Here is a 26,713-nt window from a genome sequence, read left to right on the forward strand (position 1 = left end):
AGAAACAGAATAATAGAACCATACAGCTGTAAGGGTCAGCAAGGCTCATCTAGATGACCCCCCACACACACACAATTCAGGAGTACGCCTGAGTCCTGAGAGTGACCCTCCAACTTTCGTTTAAAGACCTCCAAAGAAAGAGAGTCCATCACATCCAGGGGTCAAGATTGACTGGAAGGCAGTTGACAAACAAGACACATAGAAAATTAAAACTGGACTTGCTACTTAGAATGTTAGAAGAGACCACAAGGGCCATCCAGTCCAACCCCCTGCCATGCAGGAACTCACCATCAAAGCATCCTTCACAGATGGCCATCCAGCCACTGCTTAAAGACCTCCAAGGAAGGAGACTCCATTACACTCCAAGGAAGTGTGTTCCACTGTCGAACAGCCCTTACTCTCAGGAGGTTCCTCCTAATGTTGAAGTGGAATCTCTTTTCCTGGAGCTTGCATCCATTGCTCTGGGTCCTAGTCTCTGGAGTAACAGAAAACAAGCTTGCTTCCTCCTCAATATGACATCCCTTCAAATACGTAAAGAGGGCTATCATATCTTAAAGAGGGCTATCATCTATATGTCTGTCCCTGGCTTTCCACTCCACCTGAGGAAGTAGACTGAAGTCTAGGAAATGAATTTGAGGAAGTTGACTGAAGCCTGCATTTGAGGAAGTAGACTGAAGCCTAGGAAATGCACCTAAGGAAGTAGACTGAAGCCTAGGAAATGCATCTGAGGAAGTAGACTGAAGCCCAGGAAATGCACCCGAGGAAGCAGACTGAAGTCTAGGAAACGCATCCGAGGAAGTAGACTGAAGCCCAGGAAATGCAGCTGAGGAAGCAGACTGAAGTCTAGGAAATGCATCAGAGGAAGTAGACTGAAGTTTAAGAAACGCATCTGAGGAAGTAGACTCAAGTCTAGGAAATACATCTCAAGAAGTAGACTGCAATGCATCTGAGGAAGTAGCCTTTAGTCTAGGAAACGCACCTGAGGAAGTAGACTGAAGTCTAGGAAATGCACCTGAGGATGCAGACTGAAGCCTAGGAAAGCTCCTGCTGCCAGCTTCTTTCTTCCAGTGAGTCTGAAAGATCTCTCCCCATACTGCTCTCACAGACTAGCATGGCTAGGTCTCTGAGGAAACCTTGGAAAGGGTTCCTTGGGGCTGGGGGGGGGGAAGGTAGCACTAGCAGCAGGAGACCAAACTGGAGCGAGGCGGGAGGAGGAGGAGGCTCTTTGGAAATTCCTGGAAGGGAGGGGGCGGTGAAGCCCCGCCCCTTGCTCTAAGCCCCGCCCCCTCCCGCAATGGCCTATATATAGCCCTGCGAGGGAGGCCGGGGCTCAGAGCTGTCTGGAGCGCTGGCTGGGTCTGGTCGAGGAAGGCACCGGGCGGGAGGCGAGCTGTGTACTTCTTCGCGCAGCCCTCTTCTTCTTCCCCAGCGGGGCTTGGGATCCCAGCGAAGAGGTGGGTGACCTTTACAGGAGTTTCCTTTTTGGGAGGGGCAGTGGCAGAAGGTATTTCCTTGCTTGTTGTGCTCCTTCCAGTCGTTTGTGACTTATGGCGACCCTAAAGGCGAGCTTAGGGTCAGCCGCCTCTTCTTCTTCTTCTTGTCAGCCTTGAGCATCCTCCGCTTTTGTGGACGCTTCTCTTCCTCTTCCCCCTTTCCTTCTTCGGGATTTGCTGCCTCTTCCTTTCGGGAGAGAAGCATCCTCTCCCCACTTGTTTTCCGGGATGAAGGAAGGAATGCCCTGCTGGTATCCTGACCGCAGGTCCCTTAATTCGGATTCTCTGTGCCGTTTTCATGCCCAGGAAGAGGCTGCGCTCCTCGGGGCAGCCGTCCCCAAACTCTGCCCCCTTTGAGAGAGGGTTTTTTTTGGACTTCAGCTCCCAGAAGCCTCAGCAGTCTTGGCCAGTAGTCTGGGATTCTGGGAGCTGAAGTCCCAAAATTCCCTTAAAGGGCTCAGTTTGAGGAGCACTGCCTTACAGGACAGTCCACCTGTTACCTCCTTTTCCCTCTGGCAGGCTGCATCCACACTGGAGGAATAACCCGGTTTGGCGCCGCTTTAACTCTTTGTCTGGCTCAAGGCTGTGGAATTCTGGGAGTTGGGGTTTGTTGTGGGGCCCAGAGCAGAGCTTTGGTCCGAAACGGTGGCACAGCAAGGCTTGGATGGGAGGAAGAAGGTGCTTCCAAAGGAAAGGCGGTGGATGGATGGAGTGAGGGAGGAGGAGGAAGGAGGTCCTTTGGAAAAAGAAGGAGGATTTGGGGTTGGAAAACAAAACCGATGAGCAGTGGCTGCGTCCACACTGCAGAAATAATGCGCTTGGACCCCGATCTGACTGTCAAGAAGTTCCTCCTGATGCGGAATCTCTTTTCCTGGAGCTTATTCTCCGGAGCGGCAGAAAACAAGCTTTCTCCCTCCTCAGCATGACATCCCTTCAGATGCTTAAACAGGGCTGTCATAGCTCCGCTAAACCGTCTCTTCTCCAGGCTAAACATCCCCAGTTCCCTACGTCCTTTCCATACAGAAAGGGTTTTCATTTTGAATTGACATTATCGCATACCAAGGGGGTATATATATATATGTTTGTCCCTGGTTTCCACTCCAACAAATGCACCTGAGGAAGTAGACTAGGAAACGCTTCTGAGCAAGTAGACTTTAGTCTAGGAAATGCACCTGAGGAACTAGACTGAAGTCTAAGAAATGCACCTGAGGAAGTAGACTCAAGTCTAGGCAATGCATCTGAGGAAGTAGACTCAAGTCTAGGAAAGCTCCTGAGTGCTGCCAACTTCTTTCTTCCAGTGAGTCTCAAAGGTGCTGCAAGGTCTCTGGTTAATACTAGTGATGGAGTTGCCAGAACCCCATAGCATTGAGCCAGTTGGATGCACTCACAGTGTCTCCTTTGGCTGGCCTTTCCTGGTTCAGTGACCCAGGCTCTTTCGCTGGCCTTTCTTGGCCATACTGGGGGTGATCTTTCTTGAGCCCAAAGTGAGCTTGTCTGGACATGCCCTGCCAGGAAGGGAATGCTAAAAGGTGTTGCTTCTGCTTACACATCGGGAGGAGCTGGTGTGGCCTGGGATGACTCAGTGGGGCAGTCATTGCTCTCGGGGTGAGCTCAGAGGCTGCATCCTCACGGCAGGCTTAACCCGGTTTGACACCGCTTTAACTGCCCACGGCTCCAGGTTACGCAATACTGGAAAATAGTAGCTTGGTGAGAGTTTTGAATTTCCTCTCTCAGATGCACAGTGTTTCATAGTCTGGAGTGTCAGGGATCTTGGAGCAAATTTGGATAATTTTGTGCAAATGGGTTTTGAAGCTTGCAAGACTGGCTCTCCCAGGCGTTTGAAGTGAAAGCAGACTACTATAAGAGGCACAGATGGTAGAACTCAAAGACATAGCTGTGTTAGTCTTTAAAAACCAGTATTCAAAGGGATCTTGGAGCATCTTTGAGACTAATTGAAAGAAAGAAGTTGGTAGCATGAGCTTTCCCAGACACCAGCCTCCTTCCATCAACATGCCTCTGAGTTCAAGTCTACAAAAGCTCATGCTCCCAACTTCTTTATTTTAGTTAGTCTCAAAGGTGCCACAAGATCCCTTTGCGTACAAAGTTACAAAGGGCTCACCACCCACAGCTAGGGCTGAAATCCCATTTCTTTCAGATTTTGACATTTGAACTCCTGAATTCGGTGCACTAGGTGCTTTGTTTCACCACTAATGTAAGATGTTCCTTCGTTTAGTTAAATTGCTGCAGAAGACATTGAATACTGAGTGCAAGTGAATGTCTGCTATTGAGATGTCATATGTGAGATTCAGTATAGGCTGCTTAGACTAGATTGAGCAGATTTAATCTTAATTTATAAAGCAAGTGTAAGAGAGGGGTTTGTTTGAGTGTCTAGCTGTGGTAGACAGCTATACTGTGACACTGGGGCATTGCATTCTGCTCAGCCAAAGGAGTGTTGTAGGGTTGGTTTCTTGTTTTTGTTGTTGTGTGCCTTCAATTCCTTTCAGACTTATGGTGATCCTAAGGCGGTGAACCTACCATGGGGGTTTTATTGGCAAGTTTCTTCAGAGTGGTTTTTTTTTTGCCATTGAGGCTGAGAGAGTGTGACTTGCCCAAGGCCACCCAATGGGTTTCCATGGCTCAGCAGGGATGGTGGTAGCAACTTAAAAGCACAGATAGGGTATTTGTTTTGGAATATATGCAGCTTAAACAGCATGAAATCTGCACTACAGAAATGATCCAGTTGGACGTCAGTTTAGGGAATGGTATGGAATTCTGGGATTTGTAGTTTGCAGTGGCACCAGAGTTCTCTGACAAATGTCTCACAGAATTCCATAGCATGGAGCCGTGGCAGTTAAAGTGGTGTCAAACCTGATCATTTCTGCAGTGAGGATGCAGCCAGAGGAGTCTAGGCCTGGCCTAGCCAAGCCTAAAGTCCTGAGCAAGGCCTGTTTTGGTGGGGAAATGAGGAGAACCATTGTCCATGTTTTTTTCTCGGTGGGAGAAAGGTAGCCACTCATCTTTCCTCACCTCAAAGGAAGATGAAGTGCTGCAAAATGGAGGACCTTCCAGAAAAATGGGAGGACATGACCTAATAAAAGCTTTTTAAACCCCCCAAACACACTCCTACAAATGTCAATTCAGGCTTCATAGGGCCAAAAAGAGACTGCAGAAATAATCAAGCTTGAGACCACTTTAACTTGCCTGGTTTGATGCTAGGGAATTCTGGGAACTGTAGTTTTGTGAGACATTGAGAGCCCTGGTACCGCAACAAACTACAGTTCCCAAAATTCCCAAGCACTGAGTCAGGGCAGTTAAAGTGGTCTCAAGATGGATTATTTCCCCAGTCTGTTCTGGAATTCCTCCTGGGCAGGTTGGAATGTAGGGCCTGTCCTCCAAAGGGAGGATGCCATCTCTGGTCAGCCTGGGTTTGGTGGATGTCTTTACTTCCTCATAACAATGCCACAAAGAGTGGGATATACACACAGCATTTAGTAAAAATAATGCCAAGGGCAGAAGGGTCTGAGGAGAGGGTCTTTTCAGGGGCTGTGACCCCACAAGATGGGGTTATGGGGTTGGTGTGTCTCACTCTCTGCCTTTCTCCTCCCCAGCCTTGGCCACAGTCCAACGCGCCTCTCTGGAAGGAGCTGCAGCCAGACTGCCTTTTCCAAAGCGAGCAACAACAACAACCACAATAAAAGTCGAGTCGGGAACAAGGAGTTCCCAGCCGAGAAGAGAACATCGGCAGCTGGGCGGAGAGTCAAGAGAACTCGTGCGTCCGTCTGCCCAGTGAGTCCCACCCAAAAGCAAAGTGCTGATGATGCTGATGCTGCTCCTGGGTCACTGCCATCTCTCCTCCTCTCTGCTGCTTTTTCTTGGCTTTGGCGGGGCCAGCTCAGGAAAGCGGAGTAGCTGGGAGGGTGACCAGGGATGCCCTCCTTTTCCAGGATGGGTCCTCCATTTCAGTCTTCTGCCTCGGAGGAATTCCAAAGCATCCTCCATTTGGAGCAGGACTAAGAAGCATGCATTTACATATTTCTCTGAGTGGTTTTTTAAAAACTTATTTTGCTTGCAACTTCCATGTTTTCTGGGAAGGTCCTCCATTTTGTGGTGAAATGTAGGATGTGGCCTGGAAAAAGAGGATGTCTCAGGTCACCCCACGGCTGATCAGATGCCCTCCTCACTGTGAAGGAGGACAAACCACCGCAAAATGGAGGACCTTCCGTGAAGGAGGACATCTGATCACCCTCAGGGTGACCAGAGAGGTCCTCCTTTTGCAGGGCATGTTTTATATTTCAATCATCTGCCCAGGAGGAATTCCAAAAAGTCTTCCATTTAGAGCAGGACTAAGAAGCATGCATTTATATTTCTCTGAGTGTTTTTTTTTTTTAACTTGGTCATTACTTTTTTTTGGAAGGTCCTCCATTTTGTGGTGGCTTGCCCTCCTTCGTGGTGAGGAGAACATCTGATCACCCTTTAAGCCAACCCAGACCTTTAATGGCTGGTGTTTTTGGCTACCGCAGGGTGACCAGAGATGTCCTCTGGACCTGTCCTACATTTCAACCTCCTGTCCAGAACAAATTTCAAAATGCCCTCCATTTTGAACATGGCCAAAAAGCACGAATTTACACTTATAGGACTGTTTTTTTAGCTTTTTTTTTTTTTTTTTTTTTGGTCACAACCTTCATGTTTTCTTGGAAGGTCCTCCATTTTGTGGTGCCTTGTCTTCCATCTTGGTGAGGAGGACACCTGATCACCCTCAGTGTGACCAGAGGTCCTCCTTTTCCAGGACCCGTCCTACATTTCAACCTTCTGTCCAGGAGGAATTCCAAAACATCCTCCATTTTGAGCATGACTAAAAAGTATGCACTTACATTTCAAAGCTTTTATTTGGCCACAACCTCCATGATTTCTTGAAAGGTCCTCCATTTTGCTGTGCATTGTCCTTTACGGTGAGGAGGACATCTGGTCACCCTTTGAGCCAACCCAAATCTTCAGTGGCTGGTGTTTTTGGCCACCACAGGGTGCCTTTTCCAGGGCATGCCCTACATTTCAACCTTCTGTCCAGGAGAAACATGAAAATGTCCTCCATCTGGAGCATGACTCCCTCATTCTTCTATGGATTTATTTATTCATTCGTTTATTTTTGCAAGGGGTTAGGGTTAGCTGAACAACCACCTCGAATTCCATACACACAGACCATGGCTCGGGGTGTGGTTGTGGTTGGAAGGGGGGGGTGCAGTGAGGCGGGGCTGTAGTAAGTCTGCTGCAGAAAATAGGTCTGTGTACAGCAAGCAGGAAGGTTGTTTCGCAACTTCTGGGGCGGCACGTGACGCCTGGGTCTGTGGGGCCAGATGACGTCAGCCCTGGGGGTGGCTGCCTCGCACGCTCTTCCTCCTCCTATGATAAGCAACTTCTTTCTCTCTCTGTTTGCTCTCCTCCGATGGGTGGCTTCCAGGGAGATCAGTAACACCAGAAGCCTAGGCTTGAGCCTTGTACAGTTGGCCCTCCATATATCAAAGGATTATTTTATCTTCAGATTGAAAATACATTTCATACATATATACATATACACATATACATACATATATATATATATATATATATTCCAAAAAGCAAATCCTGATTATGCTATTTTATATAAGGACTTTATCAGGGCCATGTGGGCCATTAAATCCTGTGACTATGGATTGTTTTCAAATGATGTTTTGTGATGTTGCCATATCCTGGCAATATTATTATTATTGTTATTACTATTACTATTACTACTACTACTATCCCATGAATAAAGCAGCGAAATCGTGCTGCTTTTCATTCATGGGACAGTTTTGCCTCTATTCATGGGATAATGGCGACCTCATGTGAAAACAATCCCGTTCTTGTGGGATATTCACAGACCACATCATGAGGAGGCATGACTCACTGGAAAAAAACAATAATGCTAGGAAAAGTGGAGGGAAGCAGAAAGAGAGGAAGGCCACATGTTAGATAGATGGACTGTATTAAGGAGGTCTTGGGTATGAATTTGCAGGACCTGAGTAGAGCAGTGGAGCATAGGGAGTCTTGGAGATGCCTCATCTATAAGGTCGCCATGAGTTGAACAAATGGCTATTTATTCACAAGATGCGGCTGTTTGCCTCCCATGTGATAAAGTCCTAAGAAACACCATTCTACTCTGCCATTGTATTGAATGAGACTTCACAGATTTTGGTATCCACAGGGTGGTGGTGGTTCTGGAACCAAACCAAGTGGATATCAAGGGCCCACTGTATTCAGGGTGATCAGCTGTCCTCACCACAAAGGAGGACAAGGCACCATGAAATGTAGGACATTCCAGGGGAAAATAGAGGACCTGACCAAATAAAAGCCAATACACTAGAAATATCAGAAGTATGATGGGGTATCCACACTGTAGAAATAATCTGGTTTGACCCCCACTTTAACTCTTAACAGCTTTGGTGCCACAACAAACTACAGTTCCCAGAATTCCATAGCATGGAGCCATGGATGCAGCCTTAGTCATGCTTCAAAATGGAGGACCTTTTGAAATTTTGAAATGGAGAACCTGTCCTGGAAAAGAGGATGTTTCTGGTCACCCTGGTTGTACTATGACTCTGGGGTCCAAGATTCAAATTCCTACTTGGCCATGGAAACTATGACCCTGGGAAAGTCTCACACTCTCAGCCTCAGAGGATGGCCATGGCAAACTCCTCTGAAGAAACTTGCTAAGAAAATCCCATGATAGGGTCGCCATAAGTCAGAAAGGACTTGAAGGCACACAACAATGACAAAACAAAACAAAAATTAACACCAGGGCACCAAGCAGTGAGGAGCTTTGTGGCTGGGAAGACAATGCTCTGAACTGCTGAAAGTCTTCTCTCCCCCCCCCTTTTTTTTTTTAAAGGTACTGTTTCAACTGTGCTGACCTAGATTCTGACTGAGTGGCTTTTGCCATGCTTTTTAATAGTTTGCCTTCAAGTGATCCCATTACAGGGATTTCTTGTCAAGTTTCTCCAGAGGGGGGTGGGGGGTGGCGGCGATTGGCATTCTCTTAGTCTGAGAGAATGTGACATGCCCAAGGTCACCCAGTGGGTTTTTGTGGCCAAGACGGAATTTGAACCCTGCTCTCCAGAGTCACAGTTCAGAGCTGAAACCACTACGCCACCCACCAGTTCTAGGAAAAGTTACACTCCTGGATTACATCCTGCAGAGCTGCAGTGCATCTGTCTCCAGTTTTTAGTATTTTGGGATCATATGGTCTTACACGAGTAAGTAAGACCCAATGGTCTTACAAAAGACATGTTCATGGTAGAGGTAAAAAGTGATATAACTGGTTTTTTCGGTGGAACAAATTAACTGCCAGTGTTTGCAATCTCTCCTTATGGGTGCGGCTATAGGAACTGTCATGATGAGCAAGGACAGTATTTCAAATGTTAGTAATTCAGATACCTTTAAGTAGGGCTGAGAGGCTCTTGACTGAAACCTCCTTCCTGTCAGTGTCAGCTGTACTGGCACAGATGAGTGAATGCTTATATGAGGAAGTGCTTGGGCTTTCAGTGTCTTCATGACAAAGCAGCCTGACAGGTGCACTTCTCTTCAGGTTGAGGTATAGCTGTGAGGAAACTCCTTATAAAACATCTTTCCTTTTACATCTGCCCAACGTTACTGCCACTACACTGGAAGAGAACCATCCCTGATCTTTAAAAGCACCAAGTTTAAGTGATTTCTCTGGAATGAATACTCAGAGGCTGACCTTCAGGACTCTGGAGGCATGTTTACTGTAAGGAAGGCATCTAAATCCACTTGCATAAGTTAGTTGGTAGTCTGTGGTCAGCTGGCTGGCATGTGTTTGCATGCATGCATGTGTGTGCACGTGCACACACATCCCTATGTGATAAAGTTCAGCTTATTATATTTTTAATACTTGTTTGAATTTACATCCCATCAGTGTTCAGGGCAGCTGAAAGGCATAAGATTAAAAATGTGGAACTGTAATACAACATCAGAGCTGACCCTTCTTTACTGTGCTTTGTCCTTGCTTGTGACAACTATTCTCTGCTGTTCTCAGAACAAAAATGCTGCTCAGAACTTGAGTGGGGCCAAAGTTTATGGGGTGAGAGCAGCCATGGGAATTGAAGGTGCCTGGCAGTCACTTTGCTCCAGTGGCTTGAAGTGGTGGCTTAACAAGTTATCAAGTTGAGGCCTGTCCTTGGCAGTAGTGTTACCTGCCAGGACTTGTTCAGTTGTGCCTAAAATTCTCAGTGAGGTCATTCAGCATAGCTGCTTATAAAGAGAGCGTGAAGACTCTTGCTATTTTTAAACATCTTGTTTCTTCGCTCTAGCCTGAACATTGAGGGAAGGCAACATCATCAGTCATATTGGCCAATAGAGATGGTTGTGGTCTGGAAAAGTACTGCCCAAACAAGATGGAGGCTGATGGTGGTCTGGAAAAATACTGGCCTCAAGACAACAGTAGAAAGGGCAGTGCAGTTTTGTTAAACTTCTTGGTGGGCCCAGCCTTCTGTACATAAACCACGCATATTTACCGTTGACATTAAAGGTGGCTTTAGGAGACTTAAGCTGGTCTATAATGTGACTGTATGCACTGACTGGATGGGGCATTAGATTGCTTTATAGCATCTACCCTGAATTAATGACATTTAATCCCTATGAAAATAGATGAGGCCTATGGGCCGATGGAGAAATGTGTGGGTGTTGATCACCCTTGTCTGCAGTTTGGATGTTTGGGTGGTCCAGCAGGGAGGAATGAGGAGACAGTATACAGTGAACTCTAGCTCCTTGTGGGTTTAGTCCATTGAATGTGCTGAAACAGCAGATCCAAACCCAGCTGTGTAGATTTACCAGCCTGTGAGTCACTAGCAACCTTTGGTGCCTAAGGCTATCCACACCTGTTAGAAAATGGTTAATCTAGCCTTGTATATATACAGAGCAGGTGGGGTTTGGCACTGTCAATGCTAAAAGGACATGTGTAGTGTAATCTTGTACATGTTTACCCAGGAATCACTCCTACAGGGTTTAGTGGAGATCACTCCCTAGTAACTGTGTTAGGATTGCAGTCCTAGCAATATTTCTTGCTCATGGATTTCCTGTACAGCTCTATGTTTCTTAGAACCTGTATGTAGTTGCACTATTTGCTTTGTCCTGTGATGCTTCCAACACAATGGTGAGTGGAGTTTTAAAACAGGATACCTCTTACTCTTTAGAATCTTTCAGATCTGGGTGAGTGTGGGAAATGCCTTCAATATCTTTCTCATCTCCTCATTAGGGCTGTTAACAGTATTTTAATTTTAAACCCACCTAAACTAGTTGTAAGAGTGTGGACATAACTGGCAAGATCTTGCAGGAACAAAAACATTTCAATACTTCCAGCTATTGAATAGCTGTTTAATTTTAAAAGATGCTGTTTATAGTGTAGGAGGTGTGCACCATGTGCTCAGTGGAAAGAACACTGTGGTAGCATTGGCAATTAGGCTGAATGGCTATACTGCTCTCCCAGTGAACCTGTGACAGTGAATGTACCTGTAGATCCCTCCAAGGAAGGCTTATTGATGATTGTAGGCAGTCCAGCTGCATATAAAGGCAATGACCCTTTAAAACAAAAGTGGGAATTATGTGGCCCTGCAGTTATGTTGGACTGTATTTCCAGTGAGTCATTGGAAAGGAATGCTGAGAATTGCAGTCCCAGGATCTGTATGGTGGCACTGTTCTTGCCTATTCACGCTTGGAGCCTGGGATATCTAAAGAGACAGCATCTTCCATACAACTAACTTGCATGTTCTGGTTCTTGCATGAGGTCTTGCTTTCAGTCCTCTCATCATTAGAGGTACAGCTGGTGGTGTTCCAGGACAGTCTCCCCTGTATGACATTTGGCTATGGACAGTGATTTTATTTTTCAAGATCATACTGTAGTTCATTTGTTGGCCACCTTAGAACAAAAGATAACCTTTATATGTGTGTGTGTGAATTCTAGAGAGGGTTTGTAAATCTTGCTTATCTTCCTCCTAGCTGGAAACATGCCCTTGTTTGAGAGTAATATCAGACAGCCCTCCTGCAGCAGGAAGCTTTGCAGAAACCTCTTTGGACCAGTGGATCATGAACAGCTCCAGAAAGAGTTCCAGTCCTTGATGAGGGCCCAGCTAGAGGAGGCCCAGCAAAAGTGGAACTTTGACTTTGAAAGGGAAACTCCACTTGAAGGCAACTACAAATGGGAGAAGGTCACCCTTGTGCATACACTTCCATCTCAAGACCATCTGAAGAGCCACACAAAGGAGAACAAGTACAATGGTGAGAAGAGTTTGAACTCCCCTGTGGCTCTCAAGAAGCCTGCAAAGATGGACAATCCTGTACAAATGGGCTTTGAAGCTTGCAAGACTGGCTCTCCGAGGTGTTTGAAGCGAAAGCAGACTACTATAAAAGGTGCAGATGATATAATTCAAAGACCTAACTGTGTTAGTCTGGAAAATCAGTATGCAAAGGGTTCTTTTAGCACCTTTGAGACTCACTGAAAGAAAGAAGTTGGTCGCATGAGCTTTTGTAGACTTGAGCCTATTTGCATAACCATGCATCTGAGGAAGTAGGCTCAAGTCTACAAAAGCTCATGCTCCCAACTTCTTTCTGCTACAAGATCCCTTTGCATATAAAGTTACAAATGGATCACCATCCACAGCAAGAACTGAAATCCCATTTGAACTTCTGAATTCAGTGTACCAAACCTAGGTGCTTTGTTCCCCACCACTGTAAAATATTCCTTAATTTAATTGAATTGCTTTTTAAATTAAATTTTATTACATAAAATAGATTGCTGTAGAAGATATTAAATAATGAATACTGAATGCAAGTGAGTGTCTACTGTTGACATGTCATATATGAGATTCAGACTAGATTAAGTAGATTTAATCATAATTCATAAAGCAGGAGCAGGAAAGGGGTTTATTTGAGTTTCTAGCTGTGGTAGACTGGGGCATTTCATTTCATTCTGTTCAGCCAAAGGATTCTTGTATAGTTGATGGTAGTAGCTAAAATCACAGCTAGGGTATTTGATGGAATATATACATCTTAAATAGTATGACTAAGGCTACATCTTTAATGCTGAATTATTCCAGTTTGACACCACTTTAACTGCTGTAGCTCTCAATGCTATGGAATTCTGGAATTTGTAGATGTTGCACCAGAGCTTTCTCACAAAGAAGGCTAAATAGCTCACAAAAATACAGTTACTAGAATTCCATAACAATGACCAATGGCAGTTAAAGTGACATCAAACTGGATTATTTCTGCAGTGTGGATGCACCCTGGGTGAGACAAAGAGATCTTCAAATGTTAAACGAGGGAATTAAGTTCTGAGTAATTAAATGTCCAAAGTTCTGGGTGAACTTACCTGAGAAGTTCCACTGAATATCTTGGGATCTCATTTGTACTCTGAGTAAGCATTTGTACTCTGAGACTCTCGCTGATGGTTGTTCTGAAACCTCCGAATAGATTACTCTGTGCTATGTAGACCTACTTCCCTATGCCCTGGTCTTCCTACTGGCATGTTCATTTTTTATTTATGCTCTTTTCCAGACTTCTACAGCTCAAAGAGGAGAACGATCCCTTGTAAGTCAAGCCCATGATGACTACACTGCAAGCAAAAAGCTTCTATGCAGTGTCTTGGCTGAAGGTCTTCACCACTGTTTGCTGACATGAGGCTATTTGGACACAGCACCCAGTGATGTCATCAAGATGCCTATTTGAAGGAGCAACTAATCAGAGTTAGCAGTCTTGCTCTGAAGACTCTTACAGGCCTCTTAGATTGCATAAACTGTTTAGTGGACTAGTATAACACTTCAGAAGGATGTAGAATTCTTTCTTTAATTATTTTACAGCACTGGAGCTTTATGTGCAATGGAATATTGTAAAACCTCATCTTAAATCAGACTTTAAAAGTTTCTGGGAAGATAATATTTCTCAAGAGGCAACTGCAAGTGGGGCTGGTGTGACGAATGTGGGAAACATGAGAGCAGGTTCTGCTCGTGGGTGATATTCTGTCTCGTATCTCGTCCACTTGCTAGTTTTCATGTACCTGCCAGGCGAAAGCTTGTGTGTGAATTACTTTGCAAGGTCTAATATCCCAGTATTTGTAAAGGATAATGCTTTCCCAGCTCTGTGATCATGCTGGTTTTTGTAAACTGTTCAGTTAAGCAACGAGCTGAGAATAGAAAAGGACTGGATTGTTGTAATGTTGTCTGGGAAGTGAATTCCTTTTCTAAGCATTAAGACCTTGTAGAGTAATAAACGCTCACCTATATTATTGCAGACCAAGTACCTTTTGATAGTATCAAGCTTCACTTGTACCTGATAAAGGAGAGTATGTGAATACTTATTCAACTTCTCTCATGGGCAGCTTAAACATCATTTTGTTAAACTGGTCAAAAATACTGCTACGCGAAATCCCATGCATGACACTAGCCTAAGGGGAAAGTGTAGGCCATCGGACTACTTACTGATTTTATTAGCTTCTGCCACATACTGTAGCATCAATATGTTGGCATAGCCACTCCTTCATTGTTGTGTCATTCAAAACTTGCTGCATATGACACTGTAACATGGTAAGCAATTAGTGAGGGAGAAGACTTCAGGGTTTGGTTTACAGTGGATGCCAGCAGAAATTGATATGATGTACACTTTGGCTTTCTTTTTTCTTATTTTTGTTTCATGGTGTAGTGATGACTGAGGATGACTCAGCGTTTGTAGTACTTTCCATAACTTATGTTGTTATCTGTGTCCTTGCTAGCAGTCCTCAGGGGATGGTGCATTTTCAGTCTGTCAATTATACTATTTAAAGCCACAGCTTAAATACTAAATGGGAGATAAACAAGTTCATAGGATTTCCACTTAAGAGGCACAACGTTGAAGATCAGAATCTGAAATGCCATTTTTATAAATTAAAAATCCAACTCTAAAATGGCAAGATGAGAGCCAGATCCATTCAGCTCATTGTTAAGGGGTCTTCACTGCTGGAACAACATGGTAGGGACAGTATTCCGCTTTTCAAATCTTGTAGGCCCTGATGTGTATGGTGTTTGGTTTAATGGGGAGCTGCTTCCCTGGCAGGATATAAAGAGTGTAGAGCTTCACTTCAACCCTTTGTTGAAGAAAGAAGGGAAGAGGGGGGTGGAAATCCCATAGCTCTGGGAAAAGAAAGATACTAGTGGTACAGCTTATTTACCTGTACAGTTTCACCTGTGACATGTAGCATAGATGTATGTGTGCTACTTGAGGCCTCCTTCACCCTCATTCCTCTGAATGAAAAAGAGGAATGGTATAAATAGATGGTGAGGCCTGGTGGGTTGTAAGAAAAAAGAGAGAGAGTTGAGGAATGGCATTGCAGAAGAAACTGAAGTACTGTAGACATGCTATATTTGAATATCTAAAATAATAACAACCCATAGTTTGTAAGCAAGTGCTCAGGTCAAGTCAACATGATTTCTACAAGGATTGCTTTATGAGAACACTTACCAGACTGAAAATGCCATGGTTTGGGGGAAGTAGATTGATCTGTATTGTGTATATAAGTGGAGAGTGTAAGATTCATCCTGTTAAAGAACAGATTCAGGCACTTTCTTAATATAATTAGTTTGCCTATGTGTGCTGATCTTTTCTTTTCTTTTGGTTAGAGCTATTATGGGCAAGCCTGGCCTCTTTACCCATTGCACTTTTACCTTCAGGGTAATGCTAGGGCACTAGTCTCTGAGCACTAATCCATTTATTTGTGAATATGATGCTGCTGAACTGACTGACTAAGCCTAGGGCTTAAAATAAAGCCACTTCATAATGGAGCAATGCTTTTGTCTGGCGTGAGTCTTTGTGTAGGCTTGTACAAATCTTGAATGTTATAGGCACTGAAGACCAACTTTAAAATGGATGTGAGGAAGTATTAACCGGCAAAATTGGACCATGCTATTTTGCCTGCCAGTTGCATAAAGGAAAATGGGACAAGGCCATAGCCATGATATCAAGAAACTGGAGAGGATGATGCTAGAGGACAGTGATGGGCAGGCTTTTGGCATGTGTGATGCACTTAAAAAAAATCTGTAAGCTTGAGATCCATCACCTTGGAACCTAGTGCAAAAGTCATGCACTTAGAATGATAGTATTCTGAGTCTAGGAATTTGGTCTGAGTACTGAGAAAAATCAAGGAAGAAAGTGCAAAGGCAGGCCTACTGTTGAGCATAAAACAAAAATAATGACTCAGAGAATCTAAATAAATTCAACCTAGATAATGAGGAAATAGAAATAGTAAAAGAATTTTCATAGCTGGGATCAACCATAGACAGGAACAGGGACTGCAGCCAGGAAGTCAGAATTAAGAATGGAGAGGGCAGCTATTATGAAAGGACTAGGAAAGATCCTAAAATGCAAAGATATACAACTGAGCACAAAAGGTAAAATCATACAAGCCATTGTATCCCCTATTACCATGTATGGATGTGAGAACTGGACAGTTAAGATAGGAAGAAAATAAATTCATTTGAGATGTGGTGCTGGAGATGAGTGCTGAGGGTTCTGTGGACAGCCAAAATGACAAAACAAATGAGTCCTAGAGCAGATCAAGCCAGAAATCTCCCTGGAAGCCAAAATGACAAAATTCAGGCTGTCATATTTTGGACATATTATGAGGACTCTTAAAAAAAAACAATAATGCTGGGAAAGGTAAAGTGAAGTAGAAAGTGAGGAAGGCCACATGCTAGATAGATGGAGGTCAAGGGAATGAATTTGCAGGAACTAAGCAGAGCAGTGGAGGAGAGGTAGTCTTGGAGATGTCTCATTCACAGGGTCACCATGGGTTCAGATTGACTTCAAGGCAGTTAACAACAAAAACAAACTGAACAGAGGTCTCAGTCCTTTAATCTAGAAATTCATCTTTGATTTCCTCAAGCTTCATTTCATGGTTTGAAAGCTGGACTAGGACTCGAGGAGGCCAGTGTTTGAATCCCATCTTGGCCATGGAAACCCACTGAATGGCTTCAGGCAAGTCACTCTCTCAGAGGAAGACAATGGCAAATTGAACAAAACTTGCCAAGAAACCCCTGTGATAGGTTTGTCTTAGGGTCACTATAAGTCAGAAACGACCTGAAGATAAACAACAACATAATTAGGGTGACTGGGTATATGGGAATTTCATCAAGAAATCTACCTTCTGCCCACCCCTGTCACAGATAATGGAAATACAGGGGTGAAGCAGACAGGCATCCAGCCAGAAGCCAAATTGCCCTGGGGCTGCAACGAACATACACCACAACTCCAAAGGCGCCTCTTGCTATGGTCCCAAACGGAAAGATCTGTTCCTTTTTGGGCTGCCAGGGTGGCTTCCAGGTGCTCATGGGCATGCGTCATCTAAACACCACACTCCTGGAGCATCCAGAAGCTGCACCTGTCTGCCCATCTGTCCGTCTGTTTCAGACCACAGTTTCCTTGTTGTGTTATGAACAGCTAGAATGCACCGTCAGAAAAGGATATATACTGAAATGCATGGTATTAAAATATTACCTGTCAAAGCCAGAATTTTTTCTTTCCATCTGACAATTTCTCTTGTGATTACTTAAAATGAACTGTTACTGTAACAGCAAATGCTCTCTAGCTGCAGTGTTTTCCAGAATGTTCACAAACAATTTTAACATTAGAGTGCAACTACAACATATTTACAAAACTTTTCATTTCTTTTATAGAAGGGAAAGAAAATTTTGAGTAGGGAATATGCTTAAAGTCCAGGAAATGGATCAGTTGCATAGACAAAGAAGCTAAATTAAGATAGAGGCTAGGAATAATAGGAAACTAAGAATCAGTGTGGCATTGTGGTTTGAGTCCGACTCTTGAGACCAGGGTTCAATTCCCTGCTTGGCTATGGAAACCCACAGGGTGACTGTGGGTGAGACACATTCTCAGCCCCCCAAAATTCTGTGATAATGGCATGTTGAAACACACCGTGGATCATTGTTTTAACACCACTCCCAACCAAATTATTTTCCACAATAATAATGAAACCAATAATGATGTTCCTGCTGCTGCTGCTGCTGCTATTATCCATCTCTTTGGAGCACCAGTGAACCCTGAAGAATTGGGCTATCAGCAGTGGGCAGTGGCAGTGACTCCATATTTCTGCTACTGCCACTGCCTGTCTCTCTGGGGTGCTGCTGACCTTGAAGAGATGGGCTATCAACAGTGAGTGGGAGTGGGACTAAATCCATGATTCTGCCACTGCCCATCTCTGGGGCACCAGCAACCCTCAAAGAGATAGGCAGTAGCAGCAGTGGAAGAAGCAACAACTCCATGTTTATGCTGCTTCCTCCTCCTCACTGCCTTTCCTTCCTCTGCCTACTTTCCCACCCATGCAGCAGCCTCTTCTGGAAAGGCTGCTGGCCAGGCAGGAAGTCTATGACCACTGTGGCTCAGTGGGTGGAGAAGGAGACACTCACCTAGCTCACTGATAGTGACTGTGAGGAAAATGAGTTGTCTCCTCCACCCACTGAGTCACACACCTCACCCTATGTTTTTAATGTTTGGGGAACAGTGCCATCACCCCAATTAGAGTGTCACCCAGTGTAGACCACACACCCCTGCACCCCGTTCTTGACACCCCTGGGCATCACTATAAGTCAGAAATAATTTGAAGACAACAACAAGAAGAGATCAAGAGCCAGCTGTTTGGAGAGAGCCAACATGGTGAAGTGATTTGAGTGTTGGGACTAGGACTTTGGGAGACAAGGGTCTAAATCCTGCTCAGGCATGGAGATCCTTTGGGTGAGCTTATGAAAATCACACTTTTCCAGACTTAGAGGAAGGCAATGTAAACCTTCTCTGAATAAATCTTACCAAGAAAACCCCATGATAGGGTTGCCATAAATTGAAGCCACATAACAAAGAGATCAGGAATGAATGGGGAAAGCAGGAAAAGAGTAAGAGTGAGAAAAAGAATGGAAACAAGCAGGAAACCTATATAGAAGAAGGAACTCTGCCAAGTACAGCCTCTCCCACTGCAAAGTGGCACAGGTGGGCAGACAACACATCTAGTATTCCAAAGTTAGAGAAACAGGAATGGGCATGAGGTGCAGAAAGTGAGGCAGTGGCTGTCCATGGAAAAAACGAGCATGTAGAATGCATAACTGATGTAGGGTGTTACTTGGAACACAATTACGTGTTGATCCATTGTTACCTGGCAAATTTGTAATCAATATACAGATAACATCAACCAGCTGAAAGGAGGGAAAAATGGGTAATTAGGCAGTTAGGTATGTTTACCCCAAAAGGTGATAGCTGGAGCAAAGACAATTGTTTTTGATAGCCATCTCAGAATCAAGTTAGGTTTGAGGCAAATTCCTTAACCAAAACCTTGGATACAGGTTTACATCACAGCAGGATATCTGATATCAAGATGACGAGAGTTACTACATTAATGGAGACATACTTCTGTATCTATGTCAGAGTTTTCTAAACTAATTTAACATGGTGTGACCTAAACTTGCTTTACGTTTGTAAAATGGAGGGAGGAAATTTCCACTGGATTCACCTTCACATGTGAAATATTTGGCTCTGCAATAAAAACACATGTTCAGAGCTGGTCTAATGTGCATCTGCTACAAAACCTGTCAATACACAATTCTTTTCTTATAGCCAAAGAACATGAATGATTTTCAGGAAAACTCTGCAGGGTAAACAGGATTCATAGAACATACAGTTTTGGCTCAGTCCATAACTGAAAGATGAGTTGAGCAAGAAGGAAAGAGGGAGGTCTGCCTTCGTCAGGTTGATGAAATCAACCCACAGTCACAGTCTTCTTCCTTTTCTACTGTTGTGCCAACTTCCGCTTGAAAAATAAAGAGAACTATACAGGGAGTTGTCCTGCATTTTGCAGCAACTGAAACACCCTAAGGTGCTGCTGAATGGTAAGTGTTCTTGACAATTTGGCTAGCGCTGAATGTCAGTTGTTGCTTTTATCCAGATCATGTTTGGGATTCTGACATTCTTAACAGTCTGTTTTAAATTAAAAACAAAGAAGTAATTAACACTCTGCTTGGCTGAAAGGCTTTTCTTTATGTTGGAGTCATTTTGTGGAGTTTAATTGTGGAAAAATTGATCAGTAGTTGAAGTTCCTTCTAAAAGTCTGTCTTCACACCAGCATGGGGAATTTCATATAATAAGTTTCTTCTTTTTCCTTTGCCACATCTCCATTCCAGGGAGAAGAAGAATCACATGCAGAATTTCTGCTCACTAGGCAGCTGTTCAAAGGAGACAGAGATCCCTGCACTAGAGTCAGTGCAGCACAATAGTTGTTAGGCAATCTGTATACAACCAATTTACCTGGATCCATACCCCATATAACCATAAAATTTCCATTGTGTGTTCCTGGGTCTAATAACCCATCTTTTGCTCTAACATCCATGGATGCTGAAGTCCCATTCAATACAATGACATTATGAAATGGTATACAGTCAGCCCTTCTTATACCCAGAATTTTATATACAGATTCAAGCATTCACGGTTTGAAAATGTTCAAAGAAAGTACAAATATCAAACCTTGATTTTCCATTTTTTATAAGGGACACCATTTTGCTATGTCATTTTATTTAATGGGACTTGAGCATCCACGGATTTTGTTACCCATGGAGGATCATGGAACCAAACTCCAGCATATAACAAGGGTCCACTGTATAAAATAGCAAAATCAAGGTATGCTTTTTGGAATTTATATATTTTAAAAATATTTTCAAACTGTGGATGCTTGAATTCATGAATAAAAAATCTGTGGATATGGAGGAATGACTCTATACAGGCACAGTTCAGTTAACAAAAGCCTCTGACAAAGAAGCTCCCCTTTCCACTGTCATTTTATGTCCTCCCAGCCTGCATTTTATTTCCTTGTCCTCTGTGTCATTGTAAGTTTTTATTAGCATTGGGAAGATGGCGAAAGAGGGCTGGAGAAACACAGAATTTTTACTGGCAGGTTGCAGCAGTATGTTTGCAGTAAACAATACAATAAAAGTTTGACCTGGGTAATAATAATGGGATTCTGCTCTAGTTGATCCTGTTGTAGCTGTGTGGGGCTGCCTACAACGGGCAAGGTAAACAGCAGCTGCCTCCAGATTCCCTTACAGATCATGTTAAGCACCAAAACAGAGAGAAAAGGGGACAGCAGATAAACCCGCCTAAGCTACTCCCCCCCTCATGTTAGAGAAATGTAGACCTATAAGTTTGGTCACCAAACTGAAAATCATAAAAGTAGAGGTTAATGAAAGAAAAAAATAAACATTGTTTTGATACATTTTGGAAGAGGCTTTCAAGTGGTCTTGCAATGATTCAAAATTTTCTTTACTTCTGCAAGGCTTATCTGACCATGTTTCATTTCACATGTATATGTTGTCTGTTTCTGGATGCAAAGTTTTCTGAAGCATGCTGAATTTCTTTTCATCTTTTTGTGGTATAGGAACCTATCCCTGTTCATTCTGTGTTATTCCTTCATCTGGTACCAAATTTTCTATTAAAGAAGTAATTCCCAGCAACACCTCTACTTCATTAATTCAAGTATACTGGCATTAAAAAAAAAAAGACGACAATGCAGCATTTCCTTTACAACCTATTCCTTCACTTGATTTATTTGATTACTCATTAAGTTATAGAGGCACTTTTGAGAGAGGGTTGGCTGTCCTGTCCTGTCCTGTGGCTGTGTCATGCAAACGTGAGATGCTTTAAGTGCATCCTTCATGTTATATTCTACACTGAGCAACTCAATGATCTCTAATGTCTCTTATAACTTTATACATCCCTATGATGTTCAGCTCAGCGAGCAGGGTAAATTTAGCTCTGAGAAGTGGAGCCTGAGAGGTGACATGATGACCATCTTGAAATAGCTAAAGGGATGTGATATGGAAGACTGAACCAGCTTGGGGCTTTTTTTCTTTTTCTTTTGGCTCCTCCAGAGACTAAAGCCAGGAACAAATGGATTCAAATTGCAAAAAAGGAGATTCTACCTAAAGTACCCTGAAGGGAAGAGCTGTTTGATAATGGAATCAACTGCTTCAGCAGGTGGTGGAGTTTCCTAGTCTTGAGGTCTTTAAACAGACGTGGGATGATAAGTTCTCAACTGTGTATTCCTGCACAGCAGAAATAGACTAGGCGACTCTTACAGCCTCTTCCAGCTTTATGGCCTTGCCTGCACCATGTTCCCAACCCAACATTGATGATGTCTACACAATACATGGTGACTTCCAGTGAAATATCACGGGCTTTCCTTATTAATCTGACTTTGCCCCATCACTGGCAAAGTTGTGGGAAGTCTTGGTGTTTTCCTGAAACCATGGGGTTAGTGCAAGGTTTTGTGGTTTGCAAACAGCTGAATCAGACCTGGATTGATCCTCTGGAGGGTCCCACCATGTGATCGAGATGTCTCTCTGTCCTGTCTTCTCATTGGTTGCACAGGTGAGCCCACCCTCCACAGAGCTCCTGCAGGCACACCAGTGGAAGCTGCAGATCTGGGAGTGAGGGGATGGGCCAGCCATGATGATACAGTCTCGGCCTGGCTGGCGCATGTGAACTACCCTGCACTGCTACACTCATCCAGTGCACATAGGATCTATGATTGTGATCTATAATATTAATTTTATATGGATGTTTTGAAGACTAAATCCTTTTTTTGGAAAATAGGCTATGCACATGGAACTGTGTTATGGAGAACACAGTCATGTACACATCTCCAATAAAACTTAACTATTTAATATATGACCTCTGGTAACCACAGGAAACCCTGTAATAGAGTCGCCTTAGAGTTGTCCTAAATTGGAAACTACTTGAAGGCACACAACAACAACTACAACAACAGCAACAATACCAACAAATATATCTTGCTTTATAATTCTTACAGACCCCATTAGTTCACGTTAACTGTCAGGGTAATGTTTGTGCAATCAAATATAATAAATAATATGAGAAGTCTCTTGTTAATCAAATTCATTTGATCTCAAGGAGGATATTAAGAAGCACTGTACCCTTCCTATTGTCTTTCTAAAGAATGGAGCAAGCCTTTGGCAGGGCCATGGATCAGCTGAGAAGGCCAACTAGAGGCAGGAAGTTTGCATCAAATCGCTGGAAGCAAGCAAGAAGCATGGAGGGAAACGTGCAAACATATCCTATCTCAGAGAATGAGCCATTCCATTTTGAAATCATGGAAAAAATTCAGGACATCTTCCAAGATCAAGATGAAAGCAAGAAAGGTTTTATTACACGAGAGGATATGCAGGTAAATTGCTGGACTGGGTAATCTGCTTTCATAGATCAAATGCTGGGTTTAATGTGATTCAAGGGGTTACAAGGCAGAAGTGCTGAGCTTGGAAATGTTACTTTTTGAGTTCTCCAGCCAACATATTACAGTTTAAGAAAGTAACTTTTCAAATCTCTGCTTAAATAATCAGTGAGCAGTGTGACATGGGAAGCATCTTGATCTTGGCTTTGATCTCCATGAGATAATACTGTAAGGGGGAAAAATTGACTCCTCTGCCAGTATTATTTAAGTGGCTATTGTCCTAATTCAGCCTTCCTCAACCCATTGCCCTTCATGTGTTAGACTACAAATTCCGTAATTCCCAGACAATTGGCTTGGGGAGGGCGGGACTGCCATGGTGCAATGCTATGGAATTCTGGATTTGTAGTTTGTTGTGGCATCAGATTATGCTGACAGAGAAGGCTAAATATGGCCCAAAACTACTATTCCCAAAATTCCATAGGATTGATCCATGGCAGTTAAAGTGGTGTCAAACTGCATTATTTATGCAGTGCAGATGCAGCCTAGGATTCACAGGTCTCAGAGCTAGGACCCTCTTCTTTTCTTATTCTCAGGGTGAGGGGGAAGAATGTCAAGGTGAAAGTGCTGCTTTGAAACATGTGTGTATGTATATATATGTATCAGAATACATATTTTTTTTTCATGTGTTACTGTTTTTTTTATTTGAATGACATCTTCTGTGCATTTGTGGCCTTTGCTTCATATAAGATAATTTAAACCACCAAGATTTGTCTTGTAACCTCACCCTTGCAACATCACTAGGACCTATCCACTGTGGCATCACAAAGGATCATTCCTAGCTCTTAGGTATTTGAAGCCTCATAGAATAATCCTGATTTGGGATAGTCCTAATCTGGCAAACCTATCTGAGACTGTTGGTCTCATAAAATTTCTTTCCAACTCTTATTTCACATTTGTCTTTTTTCAGAAACTGGAAGGAGATGTACCTTGGAGTACAGAAGAGTTGGAGCTTCTCTTTGATGGCCTTGACGCTGACAACGAAGGCTATGTAACCACTGAAGACTTCATGGCAGGGCTCAGTATGTACTGGGTTAACACTGGAGCAGGAAACCTATGCCCTCCAGATGCTTTGGAAAACAGCCCCCATACCTCTTATCATTGGCCATTCTGGCTAGGGCTGGTGGGAGTTGTAGTCCAAAACATTTGGAGATTGCCTGTGCCTTTGCTTAGTGTGCTACGCTAGTTTAACTGTCTGTGCAATTCTGTAAGGGTGACTTTAAGTATGCCTACTTGTGAGTGAGCCCCATATATAATCCAGAATGAATCCGGGTTGAATCTTTGTTGTTCATGTGCATCCTGAATGCACCTGATTAAGTTTTTGGGGTGGGCTGCCAAAAAACCCACTTAACCCTGGAATGCATGAGTGAGGTTATTTGCATTGTTCTGCCCCCCCACGACATCTGAATGACCCCTGAGTAATCATGTATAGATTGCAATTCCCAAGTAATGTTTCCCCCAATTATTGTGCCATCATCCAGGTTCATTCACTGTCCCCAAGTTGTAATGACCCACTTGTAATCTTCCCATGTTTCCCCGCCTCATCTTTCTTTTAAAAATGTTTGTTCCTGGAAGTCTAAGGAGAAAAGACAGAACCATTACATAGTGTCTTTTGTTTGGTAATGCTAGGATGGGAACTGTCTATCTAGAAGCCTCCCCCCCCCCCCGACCAAAAATGAAAAGAAAAACATCTAAACTGGGTAGTTGTACTACCTCTGGCCATACAGGACTCACAGTGATTTCCAAGCTTTGGTCCTCCAGATATTTGGGACTTTAGTTCCCAGAAATCCTGACAGCTGGCCAAGTTGGCTGGTGCTTTTGGGAACTGACGTCCCAAAAAACTGAATTGACCAAAGTCTGGGAACCACTGGGAGGATTCAGGGAACTGTAGTCCAAAAAAAAAGTAGCATTTCCATGTTCTGCTCCTAGATGTTGCTTTCTGTAGGTACAGGAATGCAAAAGCAGAAGTGAGAGGGAAAGTGCCTTTAGAAAATACAGACGTTTGCAGCAATGATTTCTGTCCTGTGCCATCCACACTTGTTTTAATAGTCTGCCTGGAGCAGCAGAGTCCTATGTAGCTTGTGACTGCTCAGTGCAGGGCCAGCTCTACCACAGTGAGGTGACCACTTCAGGCATCAGATTTTAGGTATGTCTTTAAAAGGCAGTAAGTTGTTAGTCATCTTTTCATTAAATGAATGTATTTTGACTCATTAGAAAAGACAATAATTCTAGGAAAAGTAGAAGGCAGTAGAAAGAGAGGAAGACTGCATTACAGCCAGGTTTGAATTTACAGGACCTAAGCAGAGCAATGGAGACTATGAGGTCTTGGAGATGTCTCATCCACAAGGTCACCATGAGTTAGGGTCAACTTGAAAGCAGTTAACAATGACAACAATTCTCATTGCCAGGAAAGGGAGAGGAACTTTTAAGATTTTCTTTCTCAGTTGCCAAAATAACTTGACTAGTCTAAATAGGAGCTTTGATTTTGGCAGACAGTGATATTTGCTTCTCTGTTGCAGGCAGCAAATTGCCTTGTGTCACTCGTGGCAAGATGCCTTGGCTCAGCAGGTTGTTCATGTTGTTGTTGTGTGCCTTCAAGTTGTTTCCAAATTATGGCAACTCTAAGATGAACCTATCATGGGGTTTTCTTGTGTAGAGGAGGTTTGCCTTTGCCTCTCGCTGAGGCTGGGAGCATGTGACTTGTCCAATGTTACTGTTGGTTTCATTCCCAGTTGGGAATCGAACCCTGGCCTCCAGAGTTGTAGTCCAACACTCAAGCCACTAAACCACACTAGCTCTCGAGTTGTTGACTAGTCACAGGTAGTTATTCAAGAGAAACTAAAATTTTACTTTTTGCATCACAATTCCCAGAATTTCCAAGATTTGGGAAATTATAGGCTAAAAGCCCTGTTGTTTGGTTTTAGCAGCCAAATATTGGCACAGATTGATCTGTTTTGTGCCATGTCTGTCCAGTGGTGTGACTTTGGTTGTCCCCATGGCAGGGCATTTTCTGAGCTCACAGATGGTGACACAGGAGCACAGGAAGAGGAAAGCAGTTTCTGCAAGGATTCCTGCAAGCCTGCCATTAGTGGAAGCTAATATGGAGGAGCGAAAATACTTCAAGGCTTTCATAAACGATCTGGGAGCTGACACTCTCTTTGAAGAGTAAGGATGTGCTAACTTTATGCCCTTTTTATACTGAATATTACAGATGGATCCAGATATAGCAGGAATGAGAGTAGGTGGGGTGGGGGGGGGAGAAGAACCTCAAAAAATAACTTTTTCAACATACAACTCCAAGCAAATCCCAGGCCAGCATGGATGATGTGATTCTCACTGAAGAAATTTTTTCAGGCTCTGAACAAGAGTGGATTTGGTGACTGAGACTGCATCTACACTGTAGAATTAACATAGTTCGACACTGCTTTAACCACCATGGCTCAATGTGATGGAATTCTGAGATTTGTTGTTTTGTGAGATATTTAGCCTTCTCTGTCAGAGAGCTCTGGTAACACAACAAACTACAAATTCCAGGATTCCACAGGATGGAGCCATGACAATTAAAGTGATATCAAACTGCATGAATGTGCAGTGTGCCAGCAGCCTTAGGTTTGATGGCTAAGCTGAGCCAAAATTCTGGGGGAAAGGCACTAGCTCAGAAGGGTTTTTTGCCTTCTTGTTCTTCGTCTTCACCTTCTTCTTCATCTTCATTGTCAGCAGTAAATATAAGGGCCTTGAAAGCAGGAATGACCCCTTGAAAGCAATCTCCTAAGGCCTATGGAATCTACTTTGGTTTTTTTGTTTTGTTTTGTTTTGTTTTGGTATTTGGGGCTGCTAAAATGCATTTAGAATTAAGGAACAGTGTGTTTCTGAA

The 26,713-nt window shown here is 43.4% G+C and overlaps 1 protein-coding gene across 3 annotated transcripts; it reads left to right on the top strand.

The window, feature by feature from the left end:
* Positions 1-1,324: 1,324 nt before the first annotated feature.
* On the top strand, positions 1,325-15,332 carry CDKN1A (cyclin dependent kinase inhibitor 1A). 3 transcript variants are annotated; one of them, XM_042463462.1, is made up of 5 exons: positions 1,325-1,454; positions 5,102-5,279; positions 9,833-9,971; positions 11,517-11,927; positions 13,074-15,332. In XM_042463462.1, the coding sequence occupies exons 3-5, from the start codon at positions 9,917-9,919 to the stop codon at positions 13,121-13,123; spliced, it is 516 nt and encodes a 171-aa protein (XP_042319396.1). In that variant the 5' UTR covers positions 1,325-1,454; positions 5,102-5,279; positions 9,833-9,916; the 3' UTR covers positions 13,124-15,332. The 3 variants fall into 3 exon arrangements, with proteins under 3 accessions (XP_042319396.1, XP_042319397.1, XP_042319398.1); XM_042463463.1 differs by lacking the exon at positions 9,833-9,971; XM_042463464.1 differs by lacking the exons at positions 5,102-5,279; positions 9,833-9,971 and having other exon boundaries at positions 1,337-1,454.
* Positions 15,333-26,713: the final 11,381 nt, after the last annotated feature.

The sequence above is a fragment of the Sceloporus undulatus genome, chromosome 4 (genome assembly GCF_019175285.1).
Source record: "Sceloporus undulatus isolate JIND9_A2432 ecotype Alabama chromosome 4, SceUnd_v1.1, whole genome shotgun sequence".
Classification (NCBI taxonomy): domain Eukaryota; kingdom Metazoa; phylum Chordata; class Lepidosauria; order Squamata; family Phrynosomatidae; genus Sceloporus; species Sceloporus undulatus.

What these genes read in the sequence shown, in the direction of transcription:
- CDKN1A (XM_042463462.1), top strand. Translation starts at nt 9,917, where the DNA reads ATGGAGGCTGATGGTGGTCTGGAAAAATACTGGCCTCAAGACAACAGT. An exon ending in TCAAGACAACAGTAGAAAGG is followed by an intron (nt 9,972 to 11,516) that starts GCAGTGCAGTTT and finishes TCTTCCTCCTAG; the next exon opens with CTGGAAACATGCCCTTGTTT. An exon ending in AAAGCAGACTACTATAAAAG is followed by an intron (nt 11,928 to 13,073) that starts GTGCAGATGATA and finishes GCTCTTTTCCAG; the next exon opens with ACTTCTACAGCTCAAAGAGG.